This window comes from Dipodomys spectabilis, unplaced genomic scaffold (assembly GCF_019054845.1).
Source record: "Dipodomys spectabilis isolate Male_0828 unplaced genomic scaffold, ASM1905484v1 ptg000054l, whole genome shotgun sequence".
NCBI lineage: Eukaryota > Metazoa > Chordata > Mammalia > Rodentia > Heteromyidae > Dipodomys > Dipodomys spectabilis.
Genome location: NW_024870731.1, coordinates 41,029,969 through 41,047,695, shown reverse-complemented (window position 1 = coordinate 41,047,695; position 17,727 = coordinate 41,029,969). Strand labels below are relative to the sequence as shown.

Below are 17,727 nucleotides of genomic sequence, written 5' to 3'. Positions count from 1 at the left end.
GGATGGAGGGTAGAGGTGGGCTGTGTTGGAGGGGGGGATGGAGGGTAGAGGTGGGCCGTGTTGGAGGGGGGGATGGAGGGTAGAGGTGGGCCGTGTTGGAGGGGGGGATGGAGGGTAGAGGTGGGCCATGTTGGAGGGGGGGATGGAGGGTAGAGGTGGGCCGTGTTGGAGGGAGAGGGAGATGGTAGGGATGGAGCTCAGCTCGTGTGGAGGCCTAGCACCCCCTCACTCATGCATGGCTCTGCCTAGAACCCTGCCCCTCTCAGGGCCTCAGTCTCCCCATCTGTCAAAGGGGATCCGATGCTGCCACCACTTTGCAAAAGTCTGGCAGACTTCAAAAGGTTAACGTTTCTGTGTGACCCCATGATGCCACTAGTAGACGAGCAAAAGCTCAGGGTGACGCTGACCTTGAGCCACAGCACCGTGAGGATCTCGATGAATCGCTTTGTCCCAGAAGTGTGCAAACCCTCAGACTGGACTACTTCAACATTTCTGTGTTTAAAATTTAAATACACAATTTGCAACCAGGACATCCTGTTGTCTCAAATAACATGTTTTGGGGACAACTAGTATGTGAGTAGGGGTACATGGACACACTGAGGTAGATACTAGGGCATTTGTTGCATTTGCTAATGATTATGGAAAACAATACCGTAAAAGACAGAGTTACAGAGAAACAAGAAACAGTCTAAAACCTCAGTGTTCAAAGCCAATCAGGCACACAAATAAGCAAGACTCCTACCGCCAAAGAGTCGGGTATAGTGAATCATGCCTGTAATCACAGCAACTCTAGAAACAGACATCAGGAGAATCCTGTTCAACACCAACCAGAGCCAGAAAATGAGCAAAGCCTCATTTTATCCACTAAGAGGCACGGTGGTACACACCGGGGATTTCATCTATCACAGGAAGGAAGGAAAATCTCAGTCTAAGGCAAGGTCCAGGCAAAAACACAAAACCCTACCTGAAAAAAACTAAAGCAGAGGGGGCTGGGAAGGTGGCTTAGTGGTAGAGCACTTGCCTTGCATGCCTGAGGCCCTGGGTTCGATTCCTCAGCACCACATAAGCAAAAAGAAAAAAGCCGGAAGTGGCACTGTGGCTCAAGTGGTAGAGTGCTAGCCTTGAGCTGAAGAGCTGAGGGACAATGCCCAGACCCAAAGTTCAGGCCCATGACCGGACCCAAAAAAAAAAAAAAGAAAAAAATCTGATGAAGAGGTAATAGAGGATGAGGAATAAAGGACACTAAATGTTTAAAAAAAAAAACTAAAGCAGAAAGGGCTATGAGTGTGGCTCAATGGGAACGCACCTGTCCAGCAAGCTCTAGGTCCTGAGCTCAAACTCTAGTAACCATCAAAATGAAAACACAGGGCTGCACAAAGTTTAGACATATTCATAGCAACATTCCCAAAATCAAGTAAGAAACACCCTAACTGTCCATTAAGTAATAGTGGATAAGCAAAATATTGTATCCACAGGCAGGATATTATTTGGCAACCAAATGAGTGATCTACTGACATTACCACCCAGATGAACTGTGAACTACTTAGGGAAGCTCATTTCCATAGATCACAATATTCTCCAATTTTTCTTTTCCTCTTTGCAATGCCAGGTGGAATCCGGAGCCTCACACAATGGGAGGCAAATGCTCCACCATCAGGCTGCATTTTAACTGGCATGTCCAGAATTAGCCAAGCCACAGAGGTGTAGGTAGATGGGTGGTGGCAGACTTGGAAGGAGACTGGAAAGTGCTTGCTAAGGGGCTGCCATATGCTAGCTTTCCACCACTGTGAAAAACACCTAAGAAAACCCACTTGAAAGGAGGACAGGCCTACTTAGGCTCACCTTTTCAGCTGCGCTTCGTGGCGGGCTGGCTCTGTCCATCTTGGGCCTGGCGTCCATGGGTGGGGACATGGCGTGAAGCAGCCTGGCGTGGTGGAAATGTGTGGTGAGCAAGGCTGCTCACCCACTGCTGAGAAGTAGAAAAGAATTCAGGGCTGAGGTCCTGACATCAAGAGGATATGCCCCATGACCTCACTTCCGCCATTTAGGCCCCACCTCTTAATGATTCTACCATCTCTCCTTAGTGTGGCAGATAGGAGAAGGAAGGCCTTTTCCAAGTTACAGCAGGTGATGAGAATGTTCTAAAACTCATGGGATAGGAAGCAGGGGTGTGGCTTAGTCTTGCCTAGCATGGGCAAGGTGTTGGATTCAAAAATAAAAAGCAAAACCATGGGCTGGGAATGTGACTCAGTGGTTGAGTCCTTGCCTAACATGCAGGAAGCCCTGGGTTCGACTCCTTAGTCCCACATAAACAGAAGAAGCTGGAAGTAGCACCATGGCTCACGTGGTAGAGCGTTACCCTTGAGCAAAAGAAGCTCAGGGACAGTGCCCAGGCCCTGAGTTCAAGGCCCAGGACTGCCCCTTCCCCCAAAAAAGCGAAGACTAAAAAGCAAAACTGAAGATGATGCAAGATGCGCACATCTGTGAATGCCTAACACTAAATAGTACTGTTACATGGGAATTTGGTGAGGTTCGGAGAAGCCACACTTTGAGAGGTCAAAATGGGAGTCTTTATTAGAAAGCCCACAACTTGCAAGCAGACTCATATCCCCCCCCCCCAAAAAAAAAAAAAAAAAAACAAACTTGCAGTCCCAACTGTGGCTAGCATAAAGTTTATAAAGGTAAAAACCACATCAAGGCACATGTAGTAAGGACTAGCAAAGTGTGTTTTACATAAGCAAACAAAACAAGCTATCTAGGGGGAAAAATCAGGGATAATCAAGGGCCAGTTGTGGGGGGCCAGGGAGGGACATTCAAGGGCAATCAAGGGCAAGTATTCTCTGGAGAAAGACTGTCCTGGAGCTAAACCAGGCATGACACATCTGCAGTTCAAAGAATGACGTATATCACCTTTAGAGTTCTCCTGGGAAAGTCCCACCAAGAAAGACGCAATTCTAGCTGGGCACCAGTGGCTCAGGCCTTAATCCTAGCTGCTCAGGAGGCTGAGATCTGAGGATCGAGGTTCAAAGCCAGCCCGGGCAGGAAAGGCTTTGAGACTTTTATCTTATCTCCAATAAACCACTCAGAAAACCAGAAGTGGCGCTGTGGCTCAAGTGGTTGAGCTCTAGCTTTGATTTTGTTTTTGTCTTTTTGTTTTTGGGTCCGGTCATGGGCCTGAACTCTTGGCTTGGGCGCTGTCCCTCAGCTCTTCAACTCAAGGCTAGCGCTCTACCACTTGAGTCACAGGGCCACTTTCCGGCTTTTTTTTTCCTGCTTATATGGTGCTGAGGAATCGAACCCAGGGCCTCAGGCATGCAAGGCAAGCGCTCTACCACTGAGCCACCTTCCCAGCCCGAGCTCTAGCTTTGAGCTGAAGAGCTAAGGAACAGCGCCCAGGCCCAGAGTTCAAGCTCCATGACCAACAAAAAAGAGAAAGAAAACAAAAATGTTCTTATCTCAATGGGAAATCAAATCTTAAGATTATTTTTCACTTACCTAAGAAGATTAAAGCAAATTAAAAATCAAGCAATACACATCAGAGGAAAAAAATGCCTAAGGAAGGAGTTTCAATCACAACACCCTTCTTAAATTGGCTTCAGTTATTAAGTCATAATTCTAGTATCATAAAAGCAGAATTCTGATCTAAACAAAAACAGGCCAGGCACTGGTGGCTCATGCCTATAATCCTAGCTACTTAGGAGGCTGAGATCTGAGGATCATGGTGTAGTGCAAAACCAGCCCCGGCAGAAAAGCCCATGACACTCTTTTTTTTTTTTTTCCTTTGTCAGTTATGGGGCTTGAACTCTGGGCTTGGGCGCTGTCCCTGTGCTCTTCAGCTCAAGGCAAGTGCTCTACCATTTGAGCCACAGCAGCACTTCCAGTTTTCTAGTGGTTTATTGGAGATAAGAGTCTCACGGACTTTCCTGCCCAGGCTGGCTTTGAACTGTGATCCTCAGATCTCAGCCTCCTGAGTAGCTAGGATGACAGGCGTGAGCCACTCGCGCCCAGCATCCGTGACACTCTTATATCCAATAAACCACCAAAACACTGTGGAGCTGTGACTAAAGTGGTTGAGCACTAGTCTTGAGCAAAAAAAACTCAGAGACAGGACTCAGGCCCTAAATTCATAGCTCCAGGTCTGGCACCAAAACAAACAACAAAAGAACTTGAAAGCTCGGGTTTGTTGAGCTGGTATTGGTGGGGGCTGAAATCTGAGAACAAATGCGTTGCTCAGAGGACCCTGTCCACTTAGCCCGGCCAGGCTGGCAGCAGAGCATGGCTTCCTGTGCCCTGGAAGTTGAGGACAGCTGGCAGAGCACAGAGCAGGTCTGCCAGCTGCCCCATCTCCCACCTGGTCTGCCTTTTGTTTGCTGGGCATGCCTGCCAGAGGGACCAGCCAGAGCGAAGACGCCAACCAACTGTTCCCGGCAGAGCTCCGGCCCTTTCCTCCTCTTTCTTGGGCGCTTCCAGACTACTTCTAGTGAGAGCTCACACAGCTCGCAGGCGTGTGGATCTCCAGCTAGAAGGCCTCATTCACAGACAGATGAACAGCCAGAGCCAGACTCAAGCTTCCATCTCCCTTCCCTTCTCATTGCTCTTCCAGAGGGGTCGATGGAATGTCTCTATTAAGAGCACTGGCTCTGGGCTGGGAAGGTGGCTCAGTGGTAGAGCGCTTGCCTTGCATGCTCAAGGCCCTGGGTTCGATTCCTCAGCACCACATAAGCAAAAAGAAAAAAGCTGGAAGTGGCACTGTGGCTCAAGTGGTAGTACGCTAGCCTTGGGCTGAAGAGCTGAGGGACGAGTTCAGGCCCCACGACCAGACCCCCCAAAAAAAAAAAAAAAAAGAGCACTGGCTCCAACTTACTGCCTTTTAGTTACTGTGTGACCTTTGAGCTACTTAACCTTTCTGAACTTGAGCTTTGCCAGCTGGAAAAGAAAGAACACAATTGGCTAGTGTGCTGGGAGGATCTAGAAGGAACAATGCTAGCCGGACACCAGTGGCTCACACTGTAATCCTAGCTACTCAGGAGGCTGAGAGCTGAAGTTGGCAGTTCAAAGACAGCCTGGATAGAAAAGTCCCTGTAAGGCTCATGTCCAATTAAACACTTAAAAATTGGAAGTGAAGGGGGGAGGATGGGAAGGGATGGGAAGGAGAAACAAAGGAGGAAGCTACAATGCTTGGTAAGAAATGTACTCATTATCTTGCCCATGTAATTGTAACCCCTCTGTACAGTATTTTCACAATAAAAAAAAAATTGGAAGTGAAGCTGTGACTCACAGTGGTAGAGCGCTAGCCTTGAGCTAAAGAGCTCAGGGGCAGTGCCCTCATCCTGAGAGCCCCACAGATGACCAAAAAAAGAAAAAAGAAATAACAATGCCCATAGGGTGCACAGTACCTTGGCACACTCAGTGCTTGATAAGCACCCTGTAATTAGAGTCACCTTCCCCCACCCACTGTCCCTGGGTGCCCAGGACCACACCAACAACTCCTGGAGGGAGACAGACGCTCCCACCTATAGTGGGCACCGGTGCGGCCTGCTGTCCCCTGCGTCCACTCCCTCACCTCCCTCAGCCTCCTCCTGTCCTACTGATTACTTTCATCTTGGCCTCTGGCCAACAGGCTGATCATCTCTCCTGACTCTGAAATCCCAGACCCTGGCCGAAGAGCCTTGGAAACACATGGCCTTGGGACTGTGGGCTCCAAAGAAGGTAGTCAGTGAGCAGCACGCAGTCCTGCTGGTGGGGTGTGAACACACACAACTGAGTTCTGCTGGAAGTGGAGGTCTAGCCCTGCCCGAGCAAAAGCATGACAGCCTCCCTGAAAAACTAAAAGCAAAAGGACTGGGGACGTGGCTCATGCGGTAGAGGGCTTAGGCCCTGATTCATTCCCAGTACCACCAGAGGGAAAAAGATCCAGGTAATGTTCCACAAGGAGAGAACAACTGAACACATCTAAGAAGATCAGAGAAACAACACGGAAAGGTGCAGCGCTGCCTTTGAAGACTTGAAGCCGACTGCACACAAGAAGATGCAGAATGGGGGCTGAGAAGGTGGCTCAGTGGTAGAGCGCTTGCCTTGCATGCCTGAGGCCCTGGGTTCGATTCCTCAGCACCACATAAGCAAAAAGAAAAAAAGCCGGAAGTGACGCTGTGGCTCAGGTGGTAGAGCGCTAGCCTTGAGCTGAAGAGCTGAGGGACAGCACCCAGGCCCCACGACCGGACCCAAAAAAAAAAAAAAAAAGAAGATGCAGAATGGCCTGGGAAGGTGGCTCAGTGGTAGAGTGCTTGCCTAGCATGCATGGAGCCCTGGGTTCGATTCCTCAGTACCACAAAAAAAAAAAAAAAAGGAGGAGGTGGGGGAGGAGGAGGAGGAAGAGGAGGAAAAAAAGGAAGAAGGAAGAAGAAGAAGCAGCAGCAGCTTCCGCCACCACCATCAGCTGCTGGTAGCTCACATCTGAGATCCTCAGATCTCAGCCTCCTGAGTAGCTAGGATTACAAAAGCTACTCAGGAGGCTGAGATCTGAGGATCTCAACTCAAAGCCAGCTGGAGCAAGAAAATCTGTGAGACTCTTTTTTTTTTTTTTTTTTGGGTGGGGGGGTCGGGTCATGGGGCCTGAACTCTGGGCCTGGGCGCTGTCCCTCAGCTCTTCAGCTCAAGGCGAGCTCTCTATCACTTGAGCCACAGCACCACTTCTGGCTTTTTTCTTTTTGCTTATGTGGTGCTGAGGATTCGAACCCAGGGCCTCAGGCATGCAAGGCAAGGGCTCTACCACTGAGCCACCTTCCCAGCCTTCCCCCCCCTCTCCCCCCCCCCCCCCCCCCGAGAATCTTATAATCTCCAATTAACCACCAGAAAACCAGAAGTGGCCTTGAGGCTAGGCTATAAGTGGTAGAGCACTAGTGAGCTCAGAGACAGAGCCTAGGCCCCGAGTCCAAGCCCTGGACTGACCTCCCCACCCCACCAAAACAAAAGATGCAGAAGCCCCAGTGGCTGCCTACTGGGTAACAAGGACACCAGGAACATTAATTGTGAGGCTGTGTAGGAGGAGCTTCCTGTCACAGGACAAAGTACCTGACACAATCAATTTCGAAGGAGAAACATTTTCTTTTGGTTCATGTTCTAAGAGGTTTCCATCCTTCGTCACTTGGCCACGTTGCATGTACACTGTGGCCAGAGCACGTGGTAACCGAGGAGCAGAGCAGGAGAGGAAGGGGCCAGTGCCCCAATATCTCCTTCAAGACCCCTTCCTCCAGCCACCTCACTTCCCCCTCCTAGGCCCCAACTCCTCAAGGTTTCACCCTGCCAAATGCCCTGAGAATTTTTTCTCTCCCTTCCTTCCTTCCTTCCTTTTTTCCTTTCTCTCAATCTGCAGTACTTGAGTGTGAACTCAAGGCCTTGTGCTTCCTAGGCAAGTACTCTAAGGGGAGGAATTCTTCCTGCTCTTTTTCACTTTTTTTTTTTTTTTTTGCCAGTCCTAAGGCTTGAACTCAGGGCCTGGACACTGTTCCTGAGCCTCTTTGTGCTCAAGGTTAGCACTATACCATTTGAGCCACAGCACCACTTCTGGCTTTTTCTGAATGGTTTATTGGAGATAAAAGTCTCACGGAGGGCTAGGAATGTGGCCTAGTGGTAGAGTGCTTGCCTAGCATGCATGAAGCCCTGAGTCTGATTCCTCAGCACCACATATACAGAAAAAGCCAGAAATGGTGCTGTGGCTCAAGGGGTAGAGTGCTGGCCTTGAGCAAAAGCAGCTCAGGGACAGCGCCCAGGCCCCAAGTTTAAGCCCCGGAACTGAAAAAAAAAAAAAAAAGTCTCACAGACTTTTCCCCCAGGCTGGCTTCAAACTGCAATCTTCAAATCTCTTTTTCTCAAGAGATCTTTATCATCCTTCTGATCATAAAAGCAATGTTAAGGAGTTTAGAGTACTAGAAAATATAAAAAAAATCATAATTAGGCAAAAATCCTATCAACCACTATTTACCTCCCCATCCTCAGGTGCAGCACAGTTGTGTGGGTATTAGGAAGAGATCTGAGAGGACAGGGCTATCAGCACGTGAGGACGCACGCCTTCCGGGTTAGGAGGCTCGCTGCAGTATCTGCTTAAATGAGCTAACTTGCTGCAGAGCAGATCCAAGCACCTGATGGCCCATCTGCAGGGCTGGAGGTGGGGGCGGGGTCTCTGAGGGAACAGCAGCTCAGCAACACTGTGCAGCTAGTTGAAAGAAGAGGGCGGAGCAGATGCTTACTGCCTTCAAAAAACTCCTAACCCATTGTGCAAATGAAAATAGTATTATAGAATAATTATAGAATAATACGAGCCACGTGGTCCTAGTTATGTGAAAAGAAAATCTGTGCCGGGCGCTGGTGGCTCATGCCTGTAATCCTAGCTACTCAGGAGGCTGAGATCTGAGGATCGCGGTTCAAAGCCAGCCCAGGCAGGAGAGACCGTGAGACTCCTATCTCCAATAAACCACCAGAAAACCGGAAGTGGCGGTGTAGCTCAAGTGGTAGAGTGCTTGCCTTGAGCTGAAGAGCTGAGGGACAGCGCCCAGGCCCAGAGTTCAGGCCCCACGACCGACCAAAAAAAAAAAGAAAATCTGTATGCACATGTATGGAGGTTTAAAATATTTTTATTATCCTTTTTTCTTTTTTGCCAGTTGTGGGGTCTGAACTCTGGGCCTGGGCGCTGTCCCTCAGCTCTTCAGCTCAAGGCTAGCGCTCTACCACTTAGGCCACAGCACCACTTCTAGCTTTTTCTGTGTATGTATGTGGTGCTGAGGAATCAAACCCAGGGCCTCAGGCATGCAAGGCAAGCGCTCTACCACTGAGCCACCTTCCCAGCCAGCTCTTTTTTTCTTTTTAAAGTGACTGTCATGGGGCTTGAACTCAGGGTCTGGGCGTTGTCCCTGAGCTTTTACACTCAAGGCTGGCACTCTACCACTTGAGCCACAGCCTCACGACCAGCTTTCTTGGTGGTTAATTGGAGATAGGAGTCTCACAACTTTCTTGCCCAGACTGGCTTTGAACGGTGATCCTCGGGTCTCAGCTGTGATTACAGGTGTTTTACAGACTTGATTGGCAGAGCACTAGCCTTGAGCACAAAAACTTGGGGACAGCCCCAAGACCCAGAGTCCAATCCCCCAGGACACACACACACACACACACACACACACACACACACACACGCGCGCGCGCGCGATCTGGAAGAACCGGCTGCTGGTGGCCCACACTTCTGATCCTAGCTACCGGAGAGGCTCACCTCTGAGGATCAAGGTTCGAAGCCAGCCCCGGCAGGAAAGGCTATGAGACTCTTACCAACAATTAACCCGCAGAAAAAAAGAGCTGGAGGTGGGGCTGTGGCTCAAATGGTGGAGCACCAGCCTTCAGCAGAAAAGCTCAGGGACAGCGCTGAGTTCGAGCCCCAGGGCTGGCACAGGCTCACGCTAAAACCCAAACAACAGGTGCACCGGGAGGCCCCCGCTCCGGGCCCCGGACCCCCCCTCCGGGCCCCGGACTCCCCCACTCCGGTCCACGGTCCCCCCCCCGGCCCCCTCCCGGACCGCGGTTCCCCCGCCCCCGGACCCATGGGCGGCAGGCGGGGCCGGACCCCGCGAGGCCCCGGCCCCCGGCCCCCGTCGCCCCGGCCCCCGGCCCCTGGGCGCGCAGGCGGGGACGGGCCTGGGCCCCTGGCACCCTGGCCCCCGGCCCCTGGGCGCGCAGGCGGGGACGGGCGCGGGCCCCGGACCTCCCCGGCCCCTGGGCGCGCAGGCGGGGACGGACCCCGCGAGGCCCCGGCCCGCACGCCCTCCGCCGGCCGCGGCTCCCGCGCCAGCGTCGGCGGCCGCCGCCTGGGGAAAGGGTTAACGGCTGGCGGTGGGCGGGCCCGCGAGCCACCGCGTCCGCAGCGCGGGGCCCGAGCATCCCGGGCTGCGGTGCGGGCGGCGCGCGCCGGGCGAGCGGCTGCGGGCGCGGGCGCAGGTGAGCGGCCCGCCGGCCGGGGAGGGGCGCGGGCGCGGGCGCGGGGCGCAGGCGGCGGCGGGGCTCCCGCGGGCGGCGGCGGGGCTCCCGGGGGCGGCGGCGCCCACCCCCGCCCGGACACTGCGGGAAGGCGCGGAGCCAGGCCGAGAGGAGGCCGGGGAAGAGGTAACCCGAGCCGGGCCGGCTCCTGCAGGCTGCCCTGCGGCGGCCCGCACCCTGCCCCCGCCCCGCCGCAAGGTCTCTCCCCTCTATCCACCCAGCCCCCGCACCCCAAAGCCGGGCGCGGGCGCCTGCAGGCGCCCCCTCCCTTGGATGGGGCGGGGGTGGCAGGCCGATGGTTGTTATTCTCTGCGATGACTTAAGCCTTCTCCGTGCTTTGCTTCTCGGAGGGAGCTGCTAGCCGTGCATGCGTGCACTCAGCTGGCTGTGTGACCTTGGACAAGTTGCTCAACCTCTCTGAACCGGGTGCCAAGCCCGCGCTGGGTGCACTCACACCGGCTCGTCGGAGAGGGTGAGGGCGGCACCCAGGGCACTGTCAGTAGCCGGCTGCTGTGTCGGGGCTCCAGGCACCCCCATTTGGAACTGAAGCTTCTTCCTGGGTGCCCAGCCCGCAGCATGGGCCGGGAGCAGGCCAGGAGGCCGGGAGCACTGGGGACGGTGGCTGCCCAGGACAGAAGAGCAAGATCTGGGACCCGAACACAGCCGGACCCCAGCTCGCCCGGCCACGGCCGCGGGGCCTAGGCGCTGGCCCCAGCTGCCTCCCTGGCCTACTTAGGGAGGGCCTCGGGGAGCGGGGCCTGGGGAGCGGGGCCTGGGGAGGATCTGCCCGGCCCAGGGGCAGCCAGGACCGGCTTCCCGGAGGAGAGGAGCCCGAGGCCATCACTACCTGGCTGGGCGCACGGGCCTCCCTTCCCTCTGGAAACTCTGAAGGCAGGTGGCCTGCAGGCCCCTTTGATCAGCCCGGGCCTCCCTGACTTCACCTTCTTCTGAGACTGTCCTTCACCGGTGGAATTCCAGCCACCGAGGGCTGCTCCCCGGGCTCCTTTAGCGCATTCCTGCTCTAGGGCCTTTGCACTTGCTTTTCCAAACTCAGCTCGTCCTAGGCCAGGCTCCTCCTGGCCAGGCAGCGTTTACTTAAATGTCTCCTCAGAGAGGCCCCCTGGCACCCGGGAAATAGCTCCTAACCAGATTTACTCTCTTCACAGCGTATCTTATCTAGAATTACTTTCTCTGTCTCATCTAGAATAGAAAGCCAACTCCGTGGGGGCATCTGGTCTTGGTGTGTTTTTTTGTTTTTTGTTTTTGCAGGTCCTAGGGCTTGAACTCTGGGCCTGGGCGCTGTCCCTGAGCTGCTCTTGCTCAAGGCAAGCGCTCTACCTCTTGAACCACAGCGCCACTTCTGGCTTTTTTGAGTAGTTTATTGAAGATAAGAGTCTCACGGACTTTCTTGCCCGGGCTGGCTTCGAATCTCGATCCTCACATCTCAGCCTCCTGAGTAGCTAGGATTACAGGCATGAGCCATGGGTGCCCACCTTGTGTTCCTCATTTTACCCACACAGAGTTCGGTTTATTTGCTGAAATGGTTAAGGGGAAGGAGAAGGAGAGCTTTATGGAGCAAAAGAAAAGTGAAGGACCCTAAACCCTACCAGGCTGCTGTAGGGAGCCTGGCCCTCGTGGGAGGACCGCGGTCCTCTTCCCGCCCACCTCCCACTCTGGAGCTGGCCCTCCAGAAATCAGGCTTCAGCCAGTGACGGCGAAAGGAGCGGCTTTGCAAGCAGAGGGGAAGAAGCGCAATGCGGGAGCAGGGGCGTGGGGGGCGCTCAGGTGAGCAGCCTGCGCGGCCAGGAGAGGGGACCGTGTTCTCTCCAAAGGCAGCCAGGGCCCATGGGAGGTTTTGAAGCAGGGTAAGTCTCATGACCACAGAGAGATTCTGTTGTTGTTTGGTTTGCGTGTGGTTTTTTTTGGTAACTCATGGGGCTTGAACTCAAAGCCTGCATGCTGTTCTGAGCAATTCTTGCTCAAGGCTAGGTAGGGCTCTACCACTTTGAGCCACAGCTCCACTTCCAGTTTTCTAGTGGCTAATTGGAAATAAGAGTCTCATGGGCTTTCCTGCCTGGGCTGGCTTTGAACCGTGATCCTCAGATCTCAGCCTCCTGAGTAGCTAGGCTTACAAGCATGAGCCACCAGCGCCCAGCTAGAGGTTCCATTTAAAACGTTTTTAGTGGGGCTGGGAAGGTGGCTCAGCGGTAGAATGCTTGGCCGTGCATGCATGAGGCCCTGGGTTTGATTCCTCAGCACCAGATAAGCAGAAAAAAACAGAAGTGGCGCTGTGGCTCAAGTGGTAGAGCACTAACCTTGAACTGAAGAGCTGAGGGGCAGCGCCCAGGCCCAGAGTTCAGGCCCCACGAACGACCACAAATAAGTAAGCAAATGAATAGAAGTTTTTAGAGCGGCAGAGGGCAGCTGCCTATTTCTCTTCTAGCCCCTTGGGAGACCATGAAAAACCCAACCTTCACATGTCTCCCCTCTTCTTTAGACTCACCAGTGAGGACCGGCAGTTGAGGGCTCCACGCCTAGGAATCGGAGCGCGCCATGGCCCCCAGCCCACCAAGTCTCCTGCTGCTGTTGCTGCTCCGGTCCCTGGGGGCTGGCCCAGCCCTGGGCAGGGACCTTCGCGGGCCACTCGAGGACTCACAGTTCTACCTGATCCCATCCGGGCCTCAGGATCATGACCGGAACGCCAGAGATGAGAGCATCTGGCATTCAGACAGCCCCCAGATGCCCACGGAAGGCCCCAAGAGGCCTGCAGACCCTCCCCTGAGCCCAGCCCTGCATGGACCCAAGGCAGCCCACAGGGCCTGGGGAGAACGGCTCCCTGCACCCGATGACCTCCAGCTGCCTCGGGGTCCCAGCTCCCAGGGCTGGACTGGACACCCTGACTCACAGGAGCCTCTGGAAGCCGCAGCCCAGGTGTCCCTCCTGCTGGCCCCCCCACACCCTGCCTTTATCCCCACAAACTCCACGCCTCTGTTCAGGGTGCCCACAGCTGCTCCCTTCACACAGGAGCCTGGCGGCCCAGTGGAACAGCACCCTCCAAGAGATGAGCGTCTGAAGGCCAAGGCCGGGGCTCCACGGGCACCGCCCGGGGCCAGGTGGCCAGTGCCGGGGGAACAGGGTGGGCATGAGGAGGACTTCCAGGAGGCAGCCCAACCTCCCCTCTCCACGCAGCAGGATCCAGCACCCCCAGTTGAGATGATGCCCCCTCAGGGGCCTGGGGCCCAGCCAGACCTGGCGTTGGCAAGAAGCCTTCCTCCTGCTGAGGAGCTGCCCCTTGAGCCCCCCAAAACGGGTGGAGCTGCAGAGGCCTGGGAAGTCAGCTCCCCGGGGCCTCAGCCCAAGCGGCCGGACCTCTCTGATGTTCAGGACGGCACGGAACCCCAGCCCACATCTCCAGCCTCACTGGCTCCCAGTGGGCAGCCAAAGCCAGGTGGGTGTCCCAGCGAGGGGAAAATGGTCCAGGCAGCTGCCGCCGCGTGCCTGTGGGATTCTGGGTCCCAGTTTCCTCATTCTGACCCATGAGGCCCACGGGTCGTCACTGCCACTCCAGGCACGGGGATCCCTTCTGTCTTTTCAGCAATCGCACCGATGAACGGAGTGGACCCCATCTCTCCTCAGCGCGTGAGAGGCGCAGTGGAGGCCCCAGGCACCTCCAAGTCCCTCCTCCCTCATCTCTCAGACCCCCACCCAGCCACAAACCGAACAGAGAGCCCTGTGGGGGCACCGCAGCCAGGTGAGGGCATGGCTGGGGGTGTTGGGGAGGTTCTGTCCAGTACCCCAAACTGTCACGTATAGAGAGGAGAATGAGGAGCCAGGGGTAAATGGACAAAAACAGCCGCTAAAAAAAAAAAAACTGGCTAGGCCAGGAGCAGTAGCTCACGCCTGTAATCTTTCCTAGCAGGAGGCTGAGATCTGAGGATCATAATTTGAAACCAGCTCAGGCAGAAAAGTCTGTGAGTCTTGTCTCCAGCTAACCACTGAAAAGCTGGGAATGAAACCGTAGCTTGGGCCTGGGAGCATGGCTTAGCGGTAGAGTGCTCGCCTAGCATGTGTGAAGCCCTGGCTTCCATTCCTCAGTACCACATACACAGAAAAGGCCGGAAGTGACACGAGCTTCAGTGGTAGAGCGCTAGTCTTAAGCAAAAGAAGCTCAGGGACAGTGCCTAGGCCTTGAGTTCAAGCCCCAGGACTGGTAAAGACAAAACATAAAACACTGTGGCTCAAGAGTACAGCACCCACCTGAGCAAAAAAGCTAAGGCCCTGAGTTCAAGCCCCAGCGTGGACAGGCGCACCCATGTCCCCATGAGCCTGGGAAAGTTAAATAACTCACCCACCACAAAACAGCCCATTTCAGAGGCCTGTTTCCACATTGTGATTGCAGACGAAGCCGAGGAGTGGCCCGGGCGCCCCCAAAGCCATCCCCCAGCACCCCCAGTCCAGGCCCCCTCGACCTCTCGCCGCGGCCTCATCCGAGTGACCACCCAGCGAGCCCTGGGCCAGCCGCTCCAGCCCGAGCCCTCGGCCAGCTCCACGGCTCCCGCCCCGGCCTCCAGCCCCCCGGCCAATGCCACGGCGCCACCGCTGCGCTGGGGGCCCCTCCGGCGGGTGCTGAGCTTCTCCTGGGAGCTGCACGTCTACGGGGTGGGGGTGCTCTTCCTGCTGCCCGCCCTGCTGGCCCTGGCCACGCTGGCGGCCGCCCTGGCCGGGCCCCGGCTGGCGCTGGCGGCCGCGGCGCTGGTGCTGGTGGCGTCGGGGCTCCGGTCGGTGTACATGCTCACCGATCCGTACGGCTCGCAGGCGCGGCTGGGCCTCCGTGCCGGCCTGGTGCTCTACAACCTGCCCTTCCCGTTGCTGCTCACGGCGCTGGCGGCCCTGGCCCTGCTGGGCCTGGGCGCGGGGCTGCCGCCGGCGCTGCGCCGGCCGCTGCTGCTGGGGGCCGCGGCGTCGGTGCACGGCGCGGCCCTGCTGGCCGCCGACCTGCTCTCGCCCAGGCCGCTGCTCAACCTGCTGGCGCAGGGCCTCTCGTGCGCGTGGGGCGCGTCGGTGGCGCTGGGCACGCTGTGCCTGTGCCGCCGCCGCCTGCTGGCCGGGCCGCGCGGCGGGGACGCCAGGCCGGGCCCGCGGCTGCTGGCCGTGGCCGGCGCGCTGGGGCTGCTGGCCAGCGGCCTGCAGCTGGCGGCCGCGCTCTGGCTGTACCCGGGCCCCGGCCGCGAGGGCCGCTTCTCCTGGGCCTGGTGGGGCGTGCACTTCTGGCTGCGCCTGCTGGAGCTCGGCTGGGCGCTGGCGCTGGCGCTGGCCGCGCTGGCCGCCGCGCGGCCCCGGCCGCCCACCGAGCACGCGTGCTGGGCCAAGCTGCTGCGCCTGGCCTGCCCCGCGCCGTCGGGCAAGAGCGAGGTGCCCGAGCGACCCAACAACTGCTACGCGGGGCCCAGCGGCCTGGGCGGCCCGGACATCAGCAAGAGCCTCATCCGCAACCCGGCGGAGGCCGGGCCGCCCGCCGCGCCCGGCGCCGGTGCCTGGGGCTCGGCCGCATCGCTGGGTCGCGGCCGCCCGGGGGGCCCGGGCCTGTCCCGCGGCAGCGTGGGGCCGGCGCCGTCGCTGAGCGAGCTGGACCTGCGGCCGCCGTCGCCCATCAACCTGAGCCGCAGCATCGACGCGGCGCTCTTCCGCGAGCACCTGGTGCGAGACAGCGTGTTCCGGCGCTGCGGCCTGCGCGGCCTGGCCTCCCCGCCGCCGGGGGGCGCGCTGCGGCCGCGCCGGGGCAGCCACCCCGACGCCGACCTCGAGGGCGCCGGTCCTCTGCGCCTGCGCGGACGCTGCCGCTCGCTCAGCGATGTGCGCGTGCGCGGGCCCGTGCCGCAGCACGTGGCGGACGAGACCGAGCGGACGGCCGCGTGCTCCGGCAGCTCGCTCGACAGCTACTCCCGGGGCTCCCTCAAGATCAGCTGGAACCCGTGGCGCCACGGGCTGTCGTCGGTGGACAGTCTGCCTCTAGACGAACTGCCCAGCACGGTGCAGCTACTGCCGGCACCCACCCCAGCGCCCGCCCCGGCTGGGCCCCGGGAGCCCCGGGAGCCCCAGGAGCCCCAGGGCCGGGCCCAGCCGCGCTGCAAACCCGGGGACTCGCGCAGCGCCTCCAGCGACACCATCGAGCTCTGAGCGGCGTCCCTGCGGCGCCTGGCCGCCCCTCCGGCCCTGAGCGGCCTCCCGCAGGGCCTGGCCGCCGTCCTCGGGCCCTGAGCGGCCTCCCGCAGGGCCTGGCCGCCGTCCTCGGGCCCTGAGCGGCCTCCCGCAGGGCCTGGCCGCCGTCCTCCGGCCCTGAGCGGCCTCCCGCAGGGCCCGCACCCCTCCTCTTCTGTGCCCGCCCGGAATGGCCGGCTCCAGGACACTGGCGATCAGCGGGGCCTTCTGGCTCTCCGCCTGACTGCAGCCCGACGTGAACTCACCACGAGCCCCCTCACACCCTGTTTTTTTGTGTTTTTAATATCTATATTTTTCCCCAGCAGGAATTTTGCACAGAGGCCGTGACTCTCACGGAATACAGGGTGGATGTGCATGGACTTGAGCATGGGGGACAGGGACCGGGAGTCCCAGCGTCCTCCAGTGGGAATGAGCCTCCTTGTCCAGATTGGCTGTCCTTTTTGTGCCAAAGAAATAAATGTTTAAGATTTGGCCCACAGCTCTGAGCCAGCGTCCTGTACCCAACCAGAGCAGGGCAAGGCGGCCTCTCCCCACAGTAACTCAGGCCTGAGCCTGGAGGCCTTTCAGAGGGATACTTGCTTTGGTTATAACTGTGGTTCAGGGTCTTCAGCCCCAATGTGAAGCCAACTCTGAGCCTGAGGGGAGAACATTCTGTCTCCTTTCCCCTCCCCCCCCCCCCCCCCCCATCATGGGGCTTGAACTCTGTGAACTCTGGGCCTGGGCGCTGTCCCACACTCTTCAGCTCAAGGCAACTGCTCTACCACTTCAGCCATGGCACCACTTCTGGTTTTCTGGTGGTTTATTGGAGATAGTGTCACAGACTTTCCTGCCGGGGCTGGCTCCTGAGCAGCTAGGATTACAGGCGTGAGCCACCAGCACCCAGCTCATTCTGTCCATTTTAGGATAAGGAGGTGAATTTCTGAAGTCAAAATCATCTGATGACCCAGAAAGCTCAACTTGAACTCAGGCCCTAGGAGCTGTCCCTTAGCTTTGTTTGCTTAAGGCTAGCACTAAAACCACTTGAGCCCCTCTCCACCACTTTTTTTTTCTTTGCCAGTCATGGGGCTTAAACTATCCCTGAGCTTATTTGCTCAAGGCTAGCATTCTACCATTTGAGCCACAGCACCACTTCCAGCTTTGTCTGTGTATGTGGTACTGAGGAATCAAAGCCAGGGCTTCATGCATGCCAGGCAAGCACTCTACCACTAAGCCACATTCCCAGCCCACCTCCTGCTTTTTGATGGTTAGAGATGAGTCTCACACTTTCCTGCCTGGGCTGGCTTAAAAACCACAGTCTGTAGAACTCGGCATCCTGAGTAGCTAGGATTACAAGTGTGAGCAACCAGTGCCTGCCTCTACCTCCCTTCTAACTCTTCTTCTGGGCCCGTCTTCCCTCTTTCTGTCTACTTCATCAGAGACGCTTTCACTTTACCAGTGTTTTAGAACACTTCTCCATGTTGGCAGTGATGGTGGTAGACAGGTATGAAGACG

At 57.1% G+C, this 17,727-nt stretch overlaps 1 protein-coding gene across 1 annotated transcript; it reads left to right on the top strand.

The window, feature by feature from the left end:
• The first annotated feature begins 12,570 nt into the window (after window positions 1-12,570).
• Prrt3 (proline rich transmembrane protein 3) lies at window positions 12,571-16,194 on the top strand. Its single transcript, XM_042680144.1, has 3 exons — window positions 12,571-13,465; window positions 13,613-13,768; window positions 14,417-16,194. Exons 1-3 carry the CDS (start codon window positions 12,571-12,573, stop codon window positions 16,192-16,194), a joined length of 2,829 nt encoding a protein of 942 aa, XP_042536078.1.
• Window positions 16,195-17,727: the final 1,533 nt, after the last annotated feature.